The 18,780-nt window shown below is 52.4% G+C and overlaps 2 protein-coding genes and 1 long non-coding RNA gene across 5 annotated transcripts; 2 read left to right on the top strand and 1 right to left on the bottom strand.

Annotated features, from left to right (window-relative positions):
• The first annotated feature begins 3 nt into the window (after positions 1 to 3).
• Positions 4 to 3,881, top strand: ZNF511 (zinc finger protein 511). Of its 3 annotated transcripts, XM_081823261.1 has the most exons (7): positions 4 to 156; positions 585 to 658; positions 929 to 1,130; positions 1,313 to 1,437; positions 2,533 to 2,682; positions 2,854 to 2,959; positions 3,507 to 3,881. In XM_081823261.1, the coding sequence occupies exons 1-6, from the start codon at positions 4 to 6 to the stop codon at positions 2,921 to 2,923; spliced, it is 774 nt and encodes a 257-aa protein (XP_081679387.1). In that variant the 3' UTR covers positions 2,924 to 2,959; positions 3,507 to 3,881. The 3 variants fall into 3 exon arrangements, with proteins under 3 accessions (XP_081679387.1, XP_081679388.1, XP_006745165.2); XM_081823262.1 differs by lacking the exon at positions 2,854 to 2,959 and having other exon boundaries at positions 1,040 to 1,130; XM_006745102.2 differs by lacking the exon at positions 2,854 to 2,959.
• Positions 3,882 to 16,270: 12,389 nt separating this feature from the next.
• LOC102731598 (homeobox protein MSX-3-like) lies at positions 16,271 to 18,132 on the bottom strand. Its single transcript, XM_006745103.2, has 2 exons — positions 17,888 to 18,132; positions 16,271 to 17,379 (listed from the first exon to the last, which is right to left on the bottom strand). The coding sequence occupies exons 1-2, from the start codon at positions 18,099 to 18,101 to the stop codon at positions 16,967 to 16,969; spliced, it is 627 nt and encodes a 208-aa protein (XP_006745166.1). The 5' UTR covers positions 18,102 to 18,132; the 3' UTR covers positions 16,271 to 16,966.
• LOC145722101 (uncharacterized) lies at positions 17,464 to 18,031 on the top strand. Its single transcript, XR_014146115.1, has 3 exons — positions 17,464 to 17,498; positions 17,582 to 17,668; positions 18,003 to 18,031. It is a non-coding gene; the product is annotated as an uncharacterized LOC145722101 (long non-coding RNA).
• Positions 18,133 to 18,780: the final 648 nt, after the last annotated feature.

Genomic DNA, 18,780 nt, shown 5'->3' with positions numbered 1-18,780 from the left:
GTGATGCAGCTGCCGCCCGCGTTGCACTCCCGCCTGGTGGGGGCACCCGGGGCGGCCGAGCCGCTGCCTGTGGAGCGGGACCCCGCGGCTGGGGCCCCGCCCTTCCACTTCGCGGCGCGCCGGGTGCGCTTCCCGCGGGACCACGAGTTTTTCGAGGTGTGTGAGCCAAACGGCGAGAAGGCAGCTGTCGACGCGGATGCGGCCGACTCCGGGCGGGGGCGGGGCCGGGGCCGGCGGGAGGGGCGGACCTGTGGGGCGGGACCGTTGGGTGGGGGCGGAGCCTGCAGTCGGGGCGGCCGCTGGAGGGGCGGGGCCTGCGGGGCGGGACCGATGGGTGGGGGCGAGGCCTGCGGCGAGGGGGGCGGCCGGCTGGAGGGGCGGGCCTGCGGGGCGGGACCGATGGTGGGGGCGGAGCCTGCGGCCGCTGGAGAAGCCGACCGGCGGGGCGGGATCGATGGTCGGGGCCGCCGCTGGAGGGGCGGGGCCTGCGGGGCGGGTGGACCGGTGATGGGGGCGGAGCCTGCGGACGCTGGAGAAACGGGACTACCGCGCCCGGCCCCGCCCACCACGTGCGTGTCCCGCAGGACGGGGATGTGCAGCGACACCTCTACCTCCAGGACGTGCTCACGCAGGTGACAGGGGCGCCTGAGAGGCCCAGGTGAGTGGCTCTGGGCCCAGCACCGCCCCCTCCCCGGGCCCCGCCCGCCCCTAGCGGGTGACCTGCTGCCTCGCTCTCTGCCCAACCACCGTCCACGCCCCTCCTGTCTGGCCTGGCCGCCTCCTAGCTGGCCTGTGAGAATGTGATTTGGGATTGGGAAGGAAACATCAATGCTTTATCAGGCTACTTGGAGGGCAGGTGTGGACCGGCAGCCTGAGGCCCTCTGTTAGCAGCAGAATGGCCTTCCCACGAGGTGGTTTCCTTCGCCAGGGTGCCCGAGTTCACCTGTCAGGTAGCAGGGTGCTGCCAGGTGTTCGACTCCCTGGAGGACTATGAGCACCACTACCACACTCTGCACAGAAACGTCTGCTCCTTCTGCAGACGGGCCTTCCCCTCCGTCCACCTGCTGGACATCCACATACTGGAGTGGCATGACTCGCTGTTCCAGATCCTGTCCGAAAGGCAGGACATGGTGGGTGATGCGTCGCGTCCACTGGGCCCAAGTGCAGTCATCTGGGGCTGGGGGGAGGGGGCGGGGGGCTTGTTCCTGAGCTGTCTGCCTAGTGGGTACCAGCGCGGTGGGGGTCAGGGGCCAGGTGAGGGGGCACCGTGGAGGTGGGGGTCAGGACAGAGGTGACATCATTTACGTTTCAGTATCAGTGCCTGGTGGAAGGCTGTACAGAGAAGTTCAAGACCAGCAAAGACAGGAAGGATCACCTGGTGAGACGTCACCTCTACCCAGCCGACTTCCGATTTGATAAACCGAAGAAAAGCAGAGGGTATGCGAGGCGGGACACAAAGCAAAAGCTGCAGGCCATTGAATTTAGAAGAGCATTTTGGGTGTAGAGATTCTAAGGATGGCGCTGTAGTGAAGCATCTGCGTTACTTATGTCACGTTTAGCTGCAGATACGGAATCACTGACCGATCAGCAGTTGTTCGTCAGGATGGTTTTGATGATCAGCAGTAGGGGATGGTTTTGCTGCTCTGTTGGGAATGAGTGGGGTCTCAGCACTGTCTGCCCCGGGGCGTCTAGGAGCATCACCCCTTTCTCTGCACTCACACTAGAGCTGTACCTGCACCTCGCCCCCCCTCCCAGGTGCCAGCCCCACGTGGTGCTGACAGCCCCTGGGAATTTGTCCCAGGCTGTGAGGCCCTCCCCTCACACTGACCCTGTCATTTTTTTTGTCTGGTTGGTGACTTGACAATAAAGCTCTTTGCCACTGTCACTGTTAAGAGTGCACTTGGGAAATGCTTCAGGGGTAATTCTTGAATTTGTGTTGTATTTCTTTGCCTCTTTCAAGTGATTCTTTGAGTGGTCCTTCAGAACCTCCTGAGAATTGTGTTGATTGAAGTTTTTTCAGACCAGTTTCTCTCAGCGGGACTTTGCTCTTTAAAGTAATGTAATTCTGAAAGCACATTGCAGCATGGGACAGTGGGAGGCTTTGGATGTGAGGTAGCTCTCTCCTTATGGAGGGATCATTTCAAGGAGAAAAGCCCTGCAATGCTGGGTCCAGTAGGGGTTAGGGAGGAGACTCTCAGTACTCTGTAGTTAACGTTAGTACATTTCTCACGTATGGTCATGAAAAGACTTTCAGCTCCCTTGGTAGGCATTTACCACGTGGCACCCCAGAAATACTATTTTCAAAAGATAAAGTGTAATTGTTACTAAGCTTATAAACGTGACACCTGTTATATTAATGTTCACTTGGGATTTTGTCGTAATGCTTGTCTTTGTCTTGGTAGTCTAAGAATTACAGCATGCCAGGATAGCTATAAAATATTTTTGCAAGAAACAGTAGTGTTTTTGTGGTGAGTTGGTCCATGAGGGAAGACAGGGTCACAGGGGCCACCGCTCACCCCTCTGTCTCCACAGCCCAGCCACGCCAGTGGCCACTGTACGAGTGTCGGCAGAACCTCTGGGGGCTGATGGGGAGCAGTCGGGAGGGGACGGCATGGAAGTCTGCTCTGAACACGCAGCCCCCCTCCCAGAACCCGTGGGCGAGCGGTGGATATACAGCCACAGGTTAGTACCTGCCGTCTGTCTGCAGCAAGTTCTGAATGTGTGTTTTATGAGGATGACGCTGGGCTTGACCCTGGGCAGTATTCTCACAGAGAGAAGCAGATGCTGGGTCGGAGTGTTGGCTTCCGCAGCGGTTGAGAGCCTGACTATTTCTGTTTCTCTTGAATGTCTCAGTTTCTTGTGCGTGCCCTGCTTTGGGACCCCGGAAGGCAAGGCACCCCCTCCTCTTTGCATCGTGGCCTAAACTGGGATAGAAGGACCACTGGCTGTAGTTGCTGAAGTTATGATCTACAAGTCTTTCTCATACTGATTATTCTCTTATTGGGTTAAACTTGATTTTAAGTCTAATTTTGGGGAAAATGTTGGACAGAAGAAAAGAGATTGCCAACAAATGCAAACAGACAGGAAGATGGGCTTGTATCCCTCCCGCTGCCCTCGCGCTCCCGCCCAGACTTTGGCCTGCAAGTGGGTCCTGGATGCCCGTGGCTTCTTCCAGATGCTGGGTCACAGGAAGCCTGGGCCTAGAAGCTTGGCATCAACGGCCCTCCTGGCCAAGTGTCCCAGGCAAGCGCGCTGCCGGCTGGGAGAGTGTCCCTCAGGAAGCAGGTCCAAGGCAGCTGGCTAGCCGCAGGAAGGGAGCTGCCCTGGGGCCTGGGGTACAGGGCATCCAGGGAAAGGAGCGCCCATGGGCTGAATGTCCCACAAAGTGAAAGAGAAGGAGCCCCCCCAGAACAAGAAGAGCATACTCATGATGCTGCTTTTACGAGTTGGGTTTTTTATTGGCAAAAACCATAATGGTTTAGTATAAAGACTTTTTTCCTTTTCAGAATACCTTCTACCATCTGTTTCGGTCAGGGTGCATCACGAGGATTTAAAAGCACCAAGAAAAGAAAGGAACACCAGTGACAATGTGGACAGAGAGCCATGGGCCTCCGAGCAGACCCCAAGGGGGGCAGTTGCCTTTCGCAGGACACGGGGTCAGTAGTGCGATTTTTCTCGCCTTCTGGTGTGGCTGCCCTAGGACCCAGGCCTTTGCCACCCTTGATCCTCGATGCCAGTCCCTCGGTGGACCACTGTGTGACCACAGAAGCAGTGACAGACCCACCAGTTCCAGAAGTGGTCCCAACACATGCTCGGGAATGAAACGGGGGCCGTCCTGAGGATGTGCTTTGTAAACACGTAAATACTTGCTTTTAACAGTCTCCAGTTAGTCTCCAGTTGTCACTTGTATGTTGTTGAACTGGGTACAGAAGTGAGCAGCAGCTACCCACGGCTAATCTGTTCTCAGTGCTGGGTTATCAGGAAGATTTACGAAGCCTCAAACCCCCAGGGGGTGAAGGGCAGGGTGCAGCACTGAGTCGCTCATGTTCATGGCTTGACGAGAGGCTCCTGGGTCACCCCTTCACCACACCAGCGATCAGACCTGATGGGGTTTAGTGAGAACCAGGGAAGGCTCATGCGTGCCTCGGGGAGCAGTGCGGCCAGGGTGGCTTCTCCAAGGAAAGACCGTGATGGGGCAGTGAGGGAGTGTTGCAGCGAGGGAGGGGGCTCTGGTCAGAGCTCCAGGGCCTGGCTGGCACATGCTCGGCAGGAACAGAGCGGACTTGTTGTACCGTCGTGTGGATGAGCGTAATGCAGCTCCCGGGGAAGCAGTGCTGGGAGCAGCACCTGAACGGACACAGCGGGGTCAGCTCGGTGTTGATACAGTCGGGACTCTCAGGGCTACACCTGGCGGAGTGGGGACCCGACAGCAGGGTCTCTCTCTGGAGGCCCCATCTCCATCGGGCATGCGCCTGGGATGCTTCTGTGCTGACTGCTGGCTTGAGGGCTCCAGCTCAGCCAGCAGCAGGAGGATGGGCCTGCCCCTCCCCACCTCACCTCCAGCCTGTCCTTTCCAGGCTCTGGGCTTGGCTGGAGGCAGCTGGTGGTCATCTGTGGCTCCTGGCATGGAGGCTGGTGCCCCAGCTCCTGGCATGGGGCCACACCTGTGGCTCTCCGGAATCTGGAGCAAAGGGACTGTCGGGGGGTCATGTCACAGCCGTAGTTTCACGCAGGAAAAGCTCTAAAGGTGGGTTACCAAGTGCTTACAGAAAAAAAACAAAACCTAAAGTGCAGGTCCTAGGACATCAACAGGAGACCTAGCGTGCACTTCATGGAGGGTGGCGGGGCAGAGACCAGCCTTGGCTGGGGCGGATGTGTCAGGGCTGACCCAGAGTCCCTTCTTTGGCTCTTAAAAGCACAACATAGAGACAATGCTAACTTGCGAAACTCCCATTCTGTCTCTGTCCACCTCCCCTCAGAGACCTTTCCTTCTCCAGCTCCTGCACGGCCCCCCTGCCCAGCCCCCCTGCATGGCCCCCTGCACTGCCCCCGCCATCTGCAGGAGCACACTGGCCTTTCTCACTGCAGCACGTTGTGCTAAACGTCGTTGTCCACAATGTCAGCCCCAGTAAGACTGTCGTGTAGTTTTAGGGGCCTGTCCGTCCTGGGTTCCAATCCTCACTTCGGCCCTACCCAGAAAGCTGCTCGTTCAGTCTGTCGTGGTTTTTCTTCTGAGAAATGGAGGATGTCAAACTTCAGAGAGAGTGTTTCTGCTGCCAAACCTGGGTGTGGTTTCCAGGTCCAATGTCAAGGGGAAACTCGACACGTTGATTACAAGGAAGAGCTTGATTGCAGGGTGCATGGGAGTAGGACTTAAGGATAGGCTGTCAGTGTTTGAGGATGCTGAGTTTGCATTAGTCTATTTGTGGTGGGAAATGGGATTATCATACTTAGGTTTAAATATTCAACATGTTGTTATTTGGGAGACCAGAGCCCATTAGGGTGACCGCATTTGTTCCTAATTGGTGTGTGAAGTGCTCAGGCTCACAGGGAGCAGGGCAGAGCACCAGTCTTGGCTCTTGTCCTGGGGGCACCATGTCCTCAGGCTTTGCCAAGTTCCTCAAAATCATATTCAGAACCTCATGAGTCTGCTCAATGCCCCTTGGCTCACCTTTTTTTTCTTTTCTCTTTTTGTACCTTATTTTGGACGGAGTGGGTTTCTTTTCTCATTCTGATATTTGGGAAGTTAGGCACTCTCTCATGTTATCTCAGAAATTTTAATATGTGAATACTTGTTCGGATCTAAGATTAATCGGTATTCTTTCCCTCCCCCAAACAGTACATGGACTGTGGATGTTCGATTCCACCATCTGGAGCCGTGTGTGTGATGAGAGGTGGACACTGGCCTCTGGGTCCTGTCTGTGTCCCCACACACACTGCAGCCCCACAGTTAGCACTGATTCTGCTGGAAACATTGTCCTCCTGCCTAACGAATCTCTTGAGAATTTCCTTTAGTGAGCGTCAGGAGGAACGAGCGTTCTCAGTTCTCTTTGCCTGGAAAAGTTGTTCTGTTCTTGTTCTTGAAGGAGAGTTTGGTCAGGAATACAGCCCTTGCTGGCAGTTTTCTCCCTAAGTCGGGTGAGGGTCTCATTCATCTCATGGCTGCTGCTGAGGGTTCAGCGGTCAGTCTTGTCACCGTTCCTCAGAAGGGCTCTGTCTGGTCTCCGTCTTTACTGTTCTGTGGTTCCTCTCGACAGTTAAGGGAGTGCGTCTGTGTACCTGCTGGCTCTTCACTCCGTTGTTTGAGCCGGGGGTCTTATCTCCTCACACGTTGCCTCTCCCCGATTATCAGTTCCTTCTCCTTCTCAAACTCCAGCCACACGTGTCTCAGACCATCTCCCTCAGTGAGCTGTGTTTCTCACCAGCCCTTCCGTATTTTCCATTCCTTTGTAGGGGTCTTTGCTTCATTCTGGATGATTTCTTCAGTTCTACTTTCTAGTTCACTAATTTTCTTATCAGTTATATCAAATGTGCTGTTAAACTCATTCAGATTTTAATTCCAGTAGTTACAATTTTCAATTCTGTTAGTTTTGTGTTGTTTTTCTGATTTCTTGTATTTTTATAGCTTTCATCCATCACATTTTCAATTCATTCTTTTATTTCTTTAAACATATTAAACTAATTTTACATTATTGAGTGATAATATCAATATTTGAAGATTCTGTGGGTTTAATTCTTTTGTCCATTTTTTCTGCTCACTCACTCATGGTGCCTTGTTTCCTGGTGAATTTTGTGATTTTTGACTGTGAGTTTATATTTTTTGGAACTTTTCTTCGGGAATTTCTCTGACATGTCTGAATTCTTCCAGCAAAACTTAGTATCTGCTTCTGTCTTGTGACCAGGGGTCCTTCCAATCTTGGGTCATTTTAAGATGAATTGTTAGGTAGGGGTTTTCAGTCCAGTCCACTTTTCCTGCAAATGTCCTTTCTGTGTCGCCGTTGCATGACCCTTAGCCAAAGCAGAACATCACATTGAGAGAAACAGACCCCCTCATTTCACTCACAGCAAGAGAGTTAGAAATAAAAATACCCTGAGGCCTTTTTTTACACATTCAATTGTCAGAAACCCAGAAGTTTGGTTGCACTCTGTTGTCAGGGCTGTGTGGAAACAGGCATCCCACACATTGACAGGGTGATGCTGAGTGCTGAAACCCCCAAGAGGATTTGGCAATATCTAACACAATTGCATTTGCATTTACCCTTTGACCCAGCAGATATGCTTCTAAGGATAGATCCTAAACACACACTGGCAAGAATTCAAAAGATCTACTTAAAAGACATTTTATTCAGTACAATTTTTAATGACTAAAGACTGAAAACAGCTCAAATGTCCCAAATAGTGTTGAGAACTGAATTTTTTTGGCATGGTAAAAAGAAGATACAGATTTAAGATCAATGAAGTTAATAGAAACCTTGTAGTCCTAAATTTGAATTAGAAGCAGTGCTATGTGCTGACTACATATATTTCGCATATTCCAATATGGGTATATTGTTAAATCAGTATTTTTATTGAAAAGCCTGGATTCATTTTTAGAAGTCAAGGAAGTTACTAAGGGATGCTAAGGTTAGACTCAGGAGCCAACTTAACTAGGGTCCCACTGGCCAGAGATATGATAACTTGAGCATCACTGAGAATCACAACTGCAGCTGAATGAAACAGATCAAATATATTTAATCCTTTGAGCTCATTGTGATTCTTTTTTTTTAAGATTTATTTATTTTTAGAGAGAGAAGGGGGGGTGGGGCAGAAGCAGAGGGAGAGAGAGTCTTAAGCAGACTCCGTGCTGAGTGCAGAACCCAACGTGGGGCTCAACCCTATAACCCTGAGATCACAACCTGAGCGGAAACCAAAAGTTGGACACTTAGCCGACTGCGCCCCAAGGGCATTCTCAAAGCAGTGAAAGAGTGGATAAGAGCAGTGGGGGAAGAGTCAGGATCCAGGCTGAATCAGAGGCCAGTTCACAGGAGAGAACCCCGAAATAAGGAAACTGGGATGAGCCTCCTGAAGTCAAACAAATATCAAACACTGACCTCTGAAACCAAGGAAGCCAGAACTTGATTGGCTTAGTTTGTAGAGGAATTTACAAGCCCAGGGCATTGTTGACAAGAGTAGAGCAATCAGCCGGCAACCAGGTGCCAGGGAAGGGGGGGTCTCCTGGGAAAACACTGTTATCCCAGGGGCACTGTGGGCTACCCAAAGCCGCACGGTCCTTCCACACACATCAGAGGCTCAGCACGTTTGGGGTGGGGAGGTGGAAAGGAATAGTCTTCACTAAAATAATCGAGCCAGACACTAAACAAATAAGCAAATAAATAATAGTAGGCCCCAGAGGAGGGGGATTAGTACCCGGAGTTGCTATGTTATATTAACTGTAATGTGCAATTTCCAACAAAAAATTATGAGGCATGCAAAGAAAGGAATGTACAACCCATATATCTGAAAAAGCAAGCAACAGAAACTGCCTGTGGGCAGTACAGAGTGTCATATTTATCAGAAAACACTTCAAAGTAGCCATTGTAAACATTTCACAGAACTAAAGGAAACTATGGTAAAGAATTAAGGAAGGGATGAGGATAATGTCTTACGAAATAGAGATTATCAACAATGAGATAGAAATTATTTTAAAAAAGAACCAAGTGGAAATTCTGGAGTTGAAAAGTACAATAACTGAAATTTTTTAAAAAGCCCACTGGAGGGGCTCTGCAGTAGAGCTGAATTAGCAGGAGAAAGAATAAATGAACATGAAGATAGATTGAGATTGTGTATGCTGGAGAACAGAAAGGAAAAATAATGAAGAAACATGAAAAGAGCCTCAGGGAGACATGGGGCACCGCTAAGAACACCAGCATACACATGATGAGAACACTAGAAGAAGAGAGAAAGGGGCAAAAACTGAAGAAATCCTGGCTAAGGACTTCCCAAACTTACTGAAAAACAAGTTACCGGGGCGCCTGGGTGGCTTAGTTGTTAAGCGTCTGCCTTCGGCTCAGGTCATGTTCCCAGGGTCCTGGGATCAAGTCCCGCATCAGGCTTCCTGCTCAGCAGGGGGAGTCTGCTTCTCTCTCTCCCACTCCCCCTGCTTGTGTTCCCTCTCTCGCTGTCTCTGTCAAATAAATAAAATCTTAAAAAAACAAAAACAAAAACAAGTTACCTAAGATCTAGGACTCTCAGTGAATTCCAAGTAGGATAAATGCAGAGAGAGTCTGGATACATTATAATAAAAATGCTGAAAGTCAAAGACAAGGAAAAATATTGAAAGCAACAAGACCAGACCACCTGAGGGTTAAGTGTCCGACTCTTGATCTCAGCTCAGGTCTTGATCTCAGGGTCGTGAGTTCAAGCCCCACGTTGGGCTCTACCCTGGGCATGGAGCTTACTTTAAAAATAAAAATAAAAAAGCAACAAGACCAAATGACTCATTACTTACAAGGGAACCTCAATAAAATTAAGAGGTGGGTTCCCATCAGAAGTAATGGAGGCCGGAAAGTAGTAGGATGGTATATTCCAAGTGCTGTCAAGAATCCTACATCCAGCTTTCAGAATGAAAATGGGGACATTATTACATACCTAACAGAGATAGAAAGGGCTAGAAAGTAACGTTATGAACAGTTCTATGCCAACAAATTCAGGTAACTCAGACGAAATGGGTATGTTCCTAGAGAGACACAGATGCTAAGACTGACTAAGAAGAAACAGACCAGCCAAACAGGCCTGTAACAGGTACAAAGATGAGTAACCAACAAGAATCCACCCATAAAGATAAGTAGGAAAGTTTAGGACCAGATAGTTTCACAAGTTCTCCAATTATTTAAAGAAGAATTAATACCAATTTCTAAAGAACTCTTTTAAAACGTAGCAAAGGAGGGAACACTTTGCAACTCCCTTTTGTGAGTCTAGCATTGCTTTGTCATCAGAACCAGACAAGGACACACAAGAAAAGAAAAGCATGTCTAATATCTCTTGTGAGTATGGATACAAAAATCCTCAACAAACATTAACCAAATCAACAACGTATAAAAAGAATTAATATACCACAGAATCTATCCCAGGAACAGTAGGTTGCTTTAACATCAGAAAATCAATTAGTGTAATACCTCATAGCGTGATATCAATATGATAAAAAGCACATGATCATCTCAACTGAGGCAGAAAAATCATTTGACAAAATCCAACACCCTTTCATGATAAAAAGATTTTAAAAACTTCAGGATAGAAGGGAACTTCCTTGGTCTGATAGTGGGCATCTATGAAAAGCCCACAGCTCACATCATACTTAATGTGAAAGACTGGATGCTTTCAGGAACAAGACAAGGACACTTCTATCCAACATTGTGCTGGAGGTTCTAGCCAGGGCAGCTAGGCAAGAAAAAGAAAACACATCCAGATTTGAAAGGAAAAAGTAAAAGTATTTCTATTCACAGATGACATGATCTTGTGTATAGAAGATCCTAAGGAACCCACTGAAAAATGATTAAAAGCAATAAGTGAGCTCAGCAAGTTTGCAGGATAAAGGATTAATATACAAAATCGATTCTATTTCTATACATGTACAGTGAACAATCCAAAAGTAGAAATAAACAATTTCATTTGCAATAGCATCAAAAGAGACGACATACTTAGGAATAAGTTTCCCCCAGAAAAGTGTAAAACTTACATTCTGAAAGCTATACAACATTGCTCAAAGAAATTAAAGATCTAAATAATTGGAAAGAATCTCATGCTCATGATTGGAAGACTCAATAAATGGCAGTATTCCCTAATCTACAGATTCAGTGCAATCTCTGTCCGAATCCCAGTGGACTTGTCTGGAAATTAACAAGCTTGATTCTAAAATTCATATGGAGTTGCAAGGAACCCAAAATAGCCAAAACAGTCTTGAAAAAGAACAAAAGAGTCCTGATTTCAAAACTTACTACAAAGCAACAGTAATCAAAACACTGTGGTACCGACAGAAAGACACATAGATTAATGGGATAGAATTGAGAGTCCAGAAATAAACACACACACTTGTGGTCAACCGATGGGGAAAGAATAGTCTTTTCAACAAATGGTACTGGGATAACTGGACATCCACATGCAAAAGAAAGTGGTGTATACCTGAGAAATGAAAATACCTGTCCACTCAGAACTTCCATTATTTATAGTAGCCAAAAGGTGGGAACAACCCAAATATCCCTCAACTGACGAACAGATAAAATGTGGTATATTCATATGAGGAAGTATTATTTGGCCGTAAAAAGGAATGAAGCTATTACCTGCTACAACACAGATGGGCCTTGAAAACATTACACTGAGTGGACGAAGCCAGACACACACACGGTCCGTAGGATAGGATTCCGTTTCTAGAAATGTCTGGTGTGTGGACACACACACAGAGAAGAAGGTCTGTGGTTCTTAGGGCTGGGGGGTTATGGGGAAATGGAACGTTAGCCAAAAAGTACAGAGTTTCTTTCTGAGATGATGGAAATGTTCTAAAGTCGACTGGTGGTGGGTGCAAATGTCTAAAAAGCATCAAATCATGTACTTTAAATGGGTGACCTGTATGGCGTGCGACTTATCTCTCCGTAAAGCTGTTTAAAAGAACAAAGGGGACACCCAAGTGGCTCAGTCGGCTGAGCGTCTGCCTTTGGCTCAGGTCATGATCCCAGGGTCCTGGGATGGAGCCCCGTGTGTCGGGCTCCCTGCTCCACGGGAAGCCTGCCTCTCCCTCTGTCTGCTGCTCCCCCTGCTTGTGCTGTCTCGCTCTCTCTCTCTCACTCTCTCAAATAAATAAGTAACATCTTTTTTAAAAAGTGAAATAAAAGAACAAAGAGACCGTGAGGCCATCTGGAGACCTGGCTGCTGGACACTCGAAAAGCATTCATGCTGTCCTGTGATGATCAGACTGGGGCTGTGTTTTCCTGAATCATTTTTACAAAGTACATCCTGAAATATCTGGGAAGGAAGTAACAAGCTGTCTGGGATTTGCTTCAGCATAATCCAGGAGAGAGGACCGTTTGAGGCTGAGATGAAACCAGGTTGACCCTGAGTTCGCGGCTGCCGCTGGAACAGGGAGCTGGCGGGACGCAGGCCCTAACTGTGCCACGCGCTTGCCGTTTTCTACCATGAAAGGAAAAAGGAGGAAAAGAAAGCCCAGACAGGTGTGGTGGGGAGGACCAGCCTCGGGGCCAGGGCTCTGGGATAAGTCATCATGTCACCAGAGTAGCCCCTCCAGTTAGTGATGGAAGAGCTCGGCCCTAGGCGGCCTTCCAGGAGCACACCCAACCCAAAGTTGTCCCCGGCTGCTCGGAAGGAGCAGAAGGCTAACAGCTTTCCTTCTGGGCATTGGGTGTCCCAAAGACAAAACCGAGGTCAGGCCCATGGGCCTGGTAGTGAATGCTTACGGGGAAGCACCCTGGGCCCACAGGCCAGTGGGAAGGAGCATCACGAACCTGGAGGGAGGGGGCCACCTCTCTGTGAAGGGGTCCAGTCAGACCCCGGCAGGTGGGCGGGCGGGCCGGCGGGCGGGCCGTGCTCTCGGGGCACACGTCACCCTACCCTCTCTCCCCAGGCAGACCACGTGACACATTTCTCCTGATGCGCTGTGGACTTAGTGTTATTTTGTTGAACCTGAGTTTTTAACAGTTACATTGTCAATCCATCATTTGTTATCTTTATGATTTTTTTTTTTTTTTGCTTTAATGTGTCAAAAGCTCCCCATGCCCCCAGGTTTATTCCAGGAATTCACACTTGTGTCAACATTGGAGAATCTTTACCACATTAACAGACTGAAGGGAAATCATGTCATCATCTCAATCGATATATACAGAAAAAGCATCTGATTAAGTACAACATTCACTGAGAATAAAACTTCATATTAAGTAGTTGCATAAGCGAGCTGTAGTCACCTAGGAAAGTATTTCAAAAAACCCGCCACACACATATCGTGCTTATGGTGAACTGTTAAAAATATTTCCTTTAAAAAAAAAATCAAGAATGAGACAAAGATGCTCCTTCTGGCAACTTCTGTGCACCCTGCTGCCGGAGGCTCTAGCCTGCCCAGTAACAGGGAAAAGAGATAAGGGTGCATGCTACCCTGTTGAGTTTCAGCCCCATTTAGTGGAAAACCCAGACATTGCTTCTACAGAGTAAGAACGCAGTTCTCTCTTGCCCGTGGCCTCCCTGCCTCCTGCAGGGTCGCAGGGCCCTGCCTCTGGGCCTCTGCGTGCAACACTCATCATCCCAAGTGGTAAAAATGGGCCTGTGAGGGCAGCGTGGGTGCATCATTCCACATTCTACACATTTGCAAAGTACAACCCGGAAAAAAATAGCACCCTTTGCACATTTAGAGGAATAATGTCGTGGTTTTCAGACACACGCCCCATACACACTAAGATACTTCCTCCCACCTGTGCCACCTCTGAAATTTAGCGCCCTGCGTCACTAGTCCTGTCAGGTTAATGGCTACTTGGTTGTTTTTCTTAATGGCCTAATCGATGGAATACAGCGTCTAATACAGAATATCAGGAATAGCAAAAAATGTCTATTTAAGTGAAGGAGACAACACTTTTGTAAAAGTCAAATGAAAGTACCAGAACTTGAGGCCATCTGAATAGCATTGTGTATTATCACGCCGAAAAAACAGTGCAGCCCATCTACCCAGAAATATTGCCTGGGAGCACGCATTGGGGCCTGGGGGAGGTCCTTGGGCCACAGGGAAGCCCGGGGGAGTACGCCGGCCCCCGGATGGCCCACCTGGAGCCTGGGGTCTGCGTTCCAGGGGGTGCAGGGATGGTGGCGTTCTTTACCAATCACTGTACCTGACAGAAAGCAGTGCTTTCTTGTCATGAAACACCTCACAGGTACAAAAGCACACGTGAAGTCACATGTCCTGGTGGGAACGGTAGTCGCCACCCCACTGCCCAGCTTAAGAAGGACCCCAGGGTCACATTTTCAGAAGTCCTATGAGGAGCCTCTGCCCTCGAGACAACTGCTTCTTTGTGATCATCGGGATGTACGGTCAGGTTGTGGGAGTCGCTCCCTGAGAAATACTGAAACAGAAATGACCTGTCTACCCTGTGAGGACCCACAGACACAGGACCTGTGGCCGGGGTCCACGCCGGGGATGGGCTGAGAGCAAGGCTGTTGGAGGGGCTCTGACAGCTGACTGTGCCGGGCAGGTGCTCAGGACCAGAGTGAATGAGCCCGACTGGCCTGAACCCTGCCACAAGGCCAGCAGGACACTGACTTAGGAGCCTCAGGGCCGTCTCTCAGGTCACCCAGACCAGCCAGGCCTATTGTAATGCCACCTGTTTAATGCTCGATGAGACACCAAGGCTTGGTGGGTGGCTCACCATCTGGGGTCTCCACAGTCCCACCCCCCACTTTCACCCCTACCAGTCACCCACAATCCACGCCTTTGCACAGCTCGACCCACTCTTAGTCCCCTGGCTCCCCAGAGAGGCATGGGCTGCCCTGACCTGCACTCCTGTCCCCCTTGTCTGGTTGGCCTCCCAAGGGCAGGGCTGGTATCTCCAAGTCCACCAGCAGCCACTGGGCATGAAGCACATGAGAGGACACAGACCGGGTGGGGCGTGACTTCGGAGTTCAGGGAGTCTGTCCTAAAACCAGGGTGGCAGGGGCCCCAGGCCTCCATGCAGGTTCCTGATGGGTGAACCCTTCCATGTTGGCTCTGGCAAGCTTGGGACAGCCTCTGGGCCTCTAAGACCTCCCATCAGAGACACACTGGCTGGAGGAGGGACCAGCAGGTCCACACGGCTTTGGGATCTGACCCAGGACATGCAGGAACCCGAGTCCTCTGAGAGAAAGCAAACAGGCAGCAGAAGTCTCAAGAGGAGGGACAGCCCCCTGCCCAGGCAGTGGCCCTCTGCAGAACAGCAGAAAGGCTTGGTCTTGACAAGTAGCAAGGGCACCGGGCTGGTGGGCCTTCACCTGGCCTGGGCCCCCCCAGAGCTTCCCTCACTTTGGATGGTATGGGCACCACACCCTGGGTCCGATGAAAGGGCCGTTGACCAGCTCAATGGGGGTAGCTGGGCAGGGAGCCTCCCCAGGCAGGTGTCTTGGGCTGGAAATGGTTACAGAGAAGCATTAACAAATTGATTCACACATTGCTCTGCCAGGTCCAGGCTGCCCAGGACTGTAGGGATCACGTGTGGCGCTGTGTGTGTGGACCCCTGCTCCATGGCAAGAGCACCACTGGAATGGAGACCAGGGGCCTCGAGGGGACATGCTGGGATGTGGGCACGTGATGGTGGTTTCCCTGCTGTGTTGGTTTCACTGCCACCTTTGCCCTGGATTATCCCAAACGACCACAATGATCCTCAAACTATTTGCAAAGTGAGCCTTGTTGTCTGTCCGTAAGATCTGGTCCTGACTTTCAGGCACCTCAGATTTGTGAGATCAGCGCTGCCTGGCCGGGAGTGTCCGCTCGGGGTGGGGGGGAGTGGCCCCTGTGCGGTGGTGGTGGGAAGCCTCCAGCCACCTTTTCTGGCCTATTTACAGACCTGTGCCCTTGAACGTTGTGCCTGGAGTTGGGTTCAGGGCCAGCACAGCGGAAGGAGCACCAGGAAAAGGGGGAAGGGGCTTCCCTGCCCTCCCTGGTCACTGCAATGCCACTCTCAGCAGCTTGCACTTGAGGAACGGGGGTGGGGTCACTTTAAAATCCGTCGTGAATTCTCATTTTTCCAGAAACATAGGGTGAATGATGGCTTCTAATAGGCAAGTTCATGCAATATTAGGACTTTGGGGAGCCTCCTGCTGAGTAAAACTGGGTCCTTCCCCTCCTTGGGCCGGCAGGACCCCAGTCCAGAGCCACTGCCCTGCAGTCCCGTCAGGAGGGAAGGGCTCGGAGTCCCCCCACCCCACCCCCCGTGGTCTGGACCGACTGTCCGCAGGGCGGGCGGGGGCAGGAGGAGGGGCTGCCCACGCGCCCCAGGCGGCGGCAGCACGGGAAGTGGGCCCTGTGGGTTTTCAGGCCGCCACCAGGCGCCTTCAGCAGCCCCCGTGCGGAGGCGGAGTGTTGGGGACGCCGGGCAGTCCCTCGGAAAGGGACACCGTCTGCTTCCTTACTCGGTGCCCGATTCCCGAGTTAACTGGGCGTGTGACAAAGCAGCAGCAGCGGGAGGATGAACCGCTGGTCCCTGACCGACAGGACCCGGGCGCTCACCCCGCAGGGCCACACCCGCCACAGGCACTCACCTCCACTCATTCACACACGCACACACGCGCGCGCACACACACACTCCCACAGACAGCATTTCACTGAAGGCTGCCGGGCCTTCTCCACTAAAACAGTAATATGCAGGCAAAATCCCTAAAATAAGCGTGAACGTTTCCATTTGGTCGGGACTTAACAAACCTCGTCAGTGAAAGTAACGAGTAAGTTCATTTAACAGTCCTGGCAGCAAACTATTTTCACCTCCCTTTTCGGGCCTCAGTTTCTAGCTGAAACCCCAAACCATGGAGCCAGTTCTGAGTGTCCTGCTTATGGGAGGAAGGGGCTGGAGACCCGGCACAGAGTGAACCTCAGAACACCTTACTGGCTGCTTTGCACAAAATGGGAAGCTCTGTATTGGCCCCTTTCGAGGACTCTGAATGAAACTGTTCACTGTTCGCTGCAGAGAAGTTTGGTAGGAACGTGATTTAAAAAACTCGTTTTAAAATATCTGTAAGATACCCACAAGTAAGCTTGAGGCATCAATCATAACATGTATTAACAACAGCAGAAACTCAAAAACTGAAAAACAAAACAAAAAAGAACGGGAAGCGCCGGGAGGCTACCCAGAGCAACAGTTCCGCGCGAGGACACTACGCGGCCGGCCAGGCGCCCCTGGCGCGGGGACCCACCTCGCAGGCCCCGCTGGGGAAGCCGGCAGCTCCCGGCCCGCGCCCTCCCTCCCCGCTTGCCCTAGAACAGGTAATACAGGTGGTAGGCAGCGACGGGCGCGGCGAGGAGTCCTGGTACCTGAGGCAGGGTGCCCGCTGCACCAGCGTACCCGGCCGGGGAGCCGGGCAGGGGCGCGCCCAGGACGAAGGGCAAGGCAAACGAAGGCAGCAGCGGCTTGGCCGCCAGCTTGAGCTTCTCCAGCTCAGACTCCTGCAGCCTCTTGGCCTTGGCGCGGCGGTTCTGGAACCAGATCTTGACCTGCGTCTCGGTGAGGCTCAGGCTGCTGGAGAACTCGGCGCGCTCTGCGATGGACAGGTACTGCTTCTGGCGGAACTTGCGCTCCAGCGCCAGCAGCTGAGTGGTGGTGAAGGGCGTCCGCGGCTTGCGGTTGGTCTTGTGTTTTCGGAGGGTGCAGGGTGGAGGGCTGGGGGCGCCTGGGAGGAGAGAAAAGCACAAAGCGGGCGCTTAGACGCCAGCAGTGTGCACCCCTTTCCGACACTTTAGAATCCCCGCAAAGGCCTGTTACCGATGCGAGACTCCAGAAGCCACTGGGGTAAGAGAACAAGGCATCGGGGAGACGGTGCGTGCATGGGGGCGGGGGGGGGGCACCAGACTCAGGCTGTGCTCCTCAAATAGGCAGCCCCGCAAGCCAGGGAGGAGAGGAACTCTGCCCACTTGGAGAAGCGAGAAGCTTGGGCGGGAGGCGGCCGCAGGAACCGAGCGGTGAGCCCTGGGGTGAAGATTCGGCGAAGCAGAAGTTAAGCTAGGCGGGGACAGACGGGGTCGGGGGATGCTTGGGCCGGAGAAGCTCTGAGCCAAAAAGCCGCGGGTTCACTACTTTGCGAAGTTATGAGCGACAGCGCCCTTCCCGCCCTCGTCCTCCGAGCCTGGGCCGGGTAGGGGTTTCTCTTGATGCCCAGGACCGTGCGACAGGGCACTTACGTGGGGAGGACGAGCGGGCAGCCGGCGAGAACCAGGCCCAGGGCTCCGCGGCGCCCCGTGGCCTCTCCTCCCGGAGCTCCGGGGGCTCCGAGTCCAGCCCGCGCTCCGCCTCCAGCAGCGACTGGACGCTGAAGGGCAGCGGGCCGGCCCCCGCGCGCCCCTCGCTGTACGTCTTGAGCCCCGCGGAGTTCATGCCGAGCGAAGCCGGGGCCATGCGCTGGCCGGCGAGCGCAGCGCTGGCGGGGCCCTGCAGGCGCGACGAGAAGGTAGGGCGCGGCAGGATTGCCGCGGGCTTGGCGCGCCCCCACCCTCGGAACCCTATAAAGAGGCGGTGCCCCTTTCATGCGCCGCCATCCAATCGCCGCGGTCGCTGCAGCGTGGGCCTGGGTGTCCATTGGCTTCGCTGACCTGGGGAGGGCGGAATGGACAGGGAGGGGCGGGTCCGCCACCTAGTACCCTGAGCCCCGGGTCCCCGCCGGCGTGGCGCGCTCCTGTCCGGCTCCCAGCGCCCGCCGGCCTCTCCCGGAGCTCTGCCGGCCGGGCCCGCGCTCCCGCTGCCCAGGAGATGGCTGGGGCACCTGGGGAGCACGCGGAGCTGGCCCCAGCTTCCCCAAACGGAGGAATCGACGGCGGGCGCGATCTGGCAGAGCCGCGAGAGGGAAGACGGGCCTTGACAGCGCGGATCCTGCGACACGGAAAGCGCCGCCCTTCAGAGGCAGTGTCGTCCCCCTGTGGGTCGCCCGCTCTTCTGCAGCGCCCCAGCCCGGACCCGGAACCCTCGGCGCCTGCTGCGTTGGCCCAGACACTCTCTCCCAACCCTGGGGACCGCATATGATGGACCCGGCGACTGGACTTCCGTCCCCTTGAAGTCGCCTTGGCCCTGGGTGGCTTTT

This window comes from Leptonychotes weddellii, chromosome 6, assembly GCF_054177405.1.
Source record: "Leptonychotes weddellii isolate Sample4059 chromosome 6, ASM5417740v2, whole genome shotgun sequence".
In the NCBI taxonomy this organism is placed as follows: Eukaryota; Metazoa; Chordata; class Mammalia; order Carnivora; family Phocidae; genus Leptonychotes; species Leptonychotes weddellii.
This window is presented reverse-complemented; position numbering and strand designations above follow the sequence as displayed.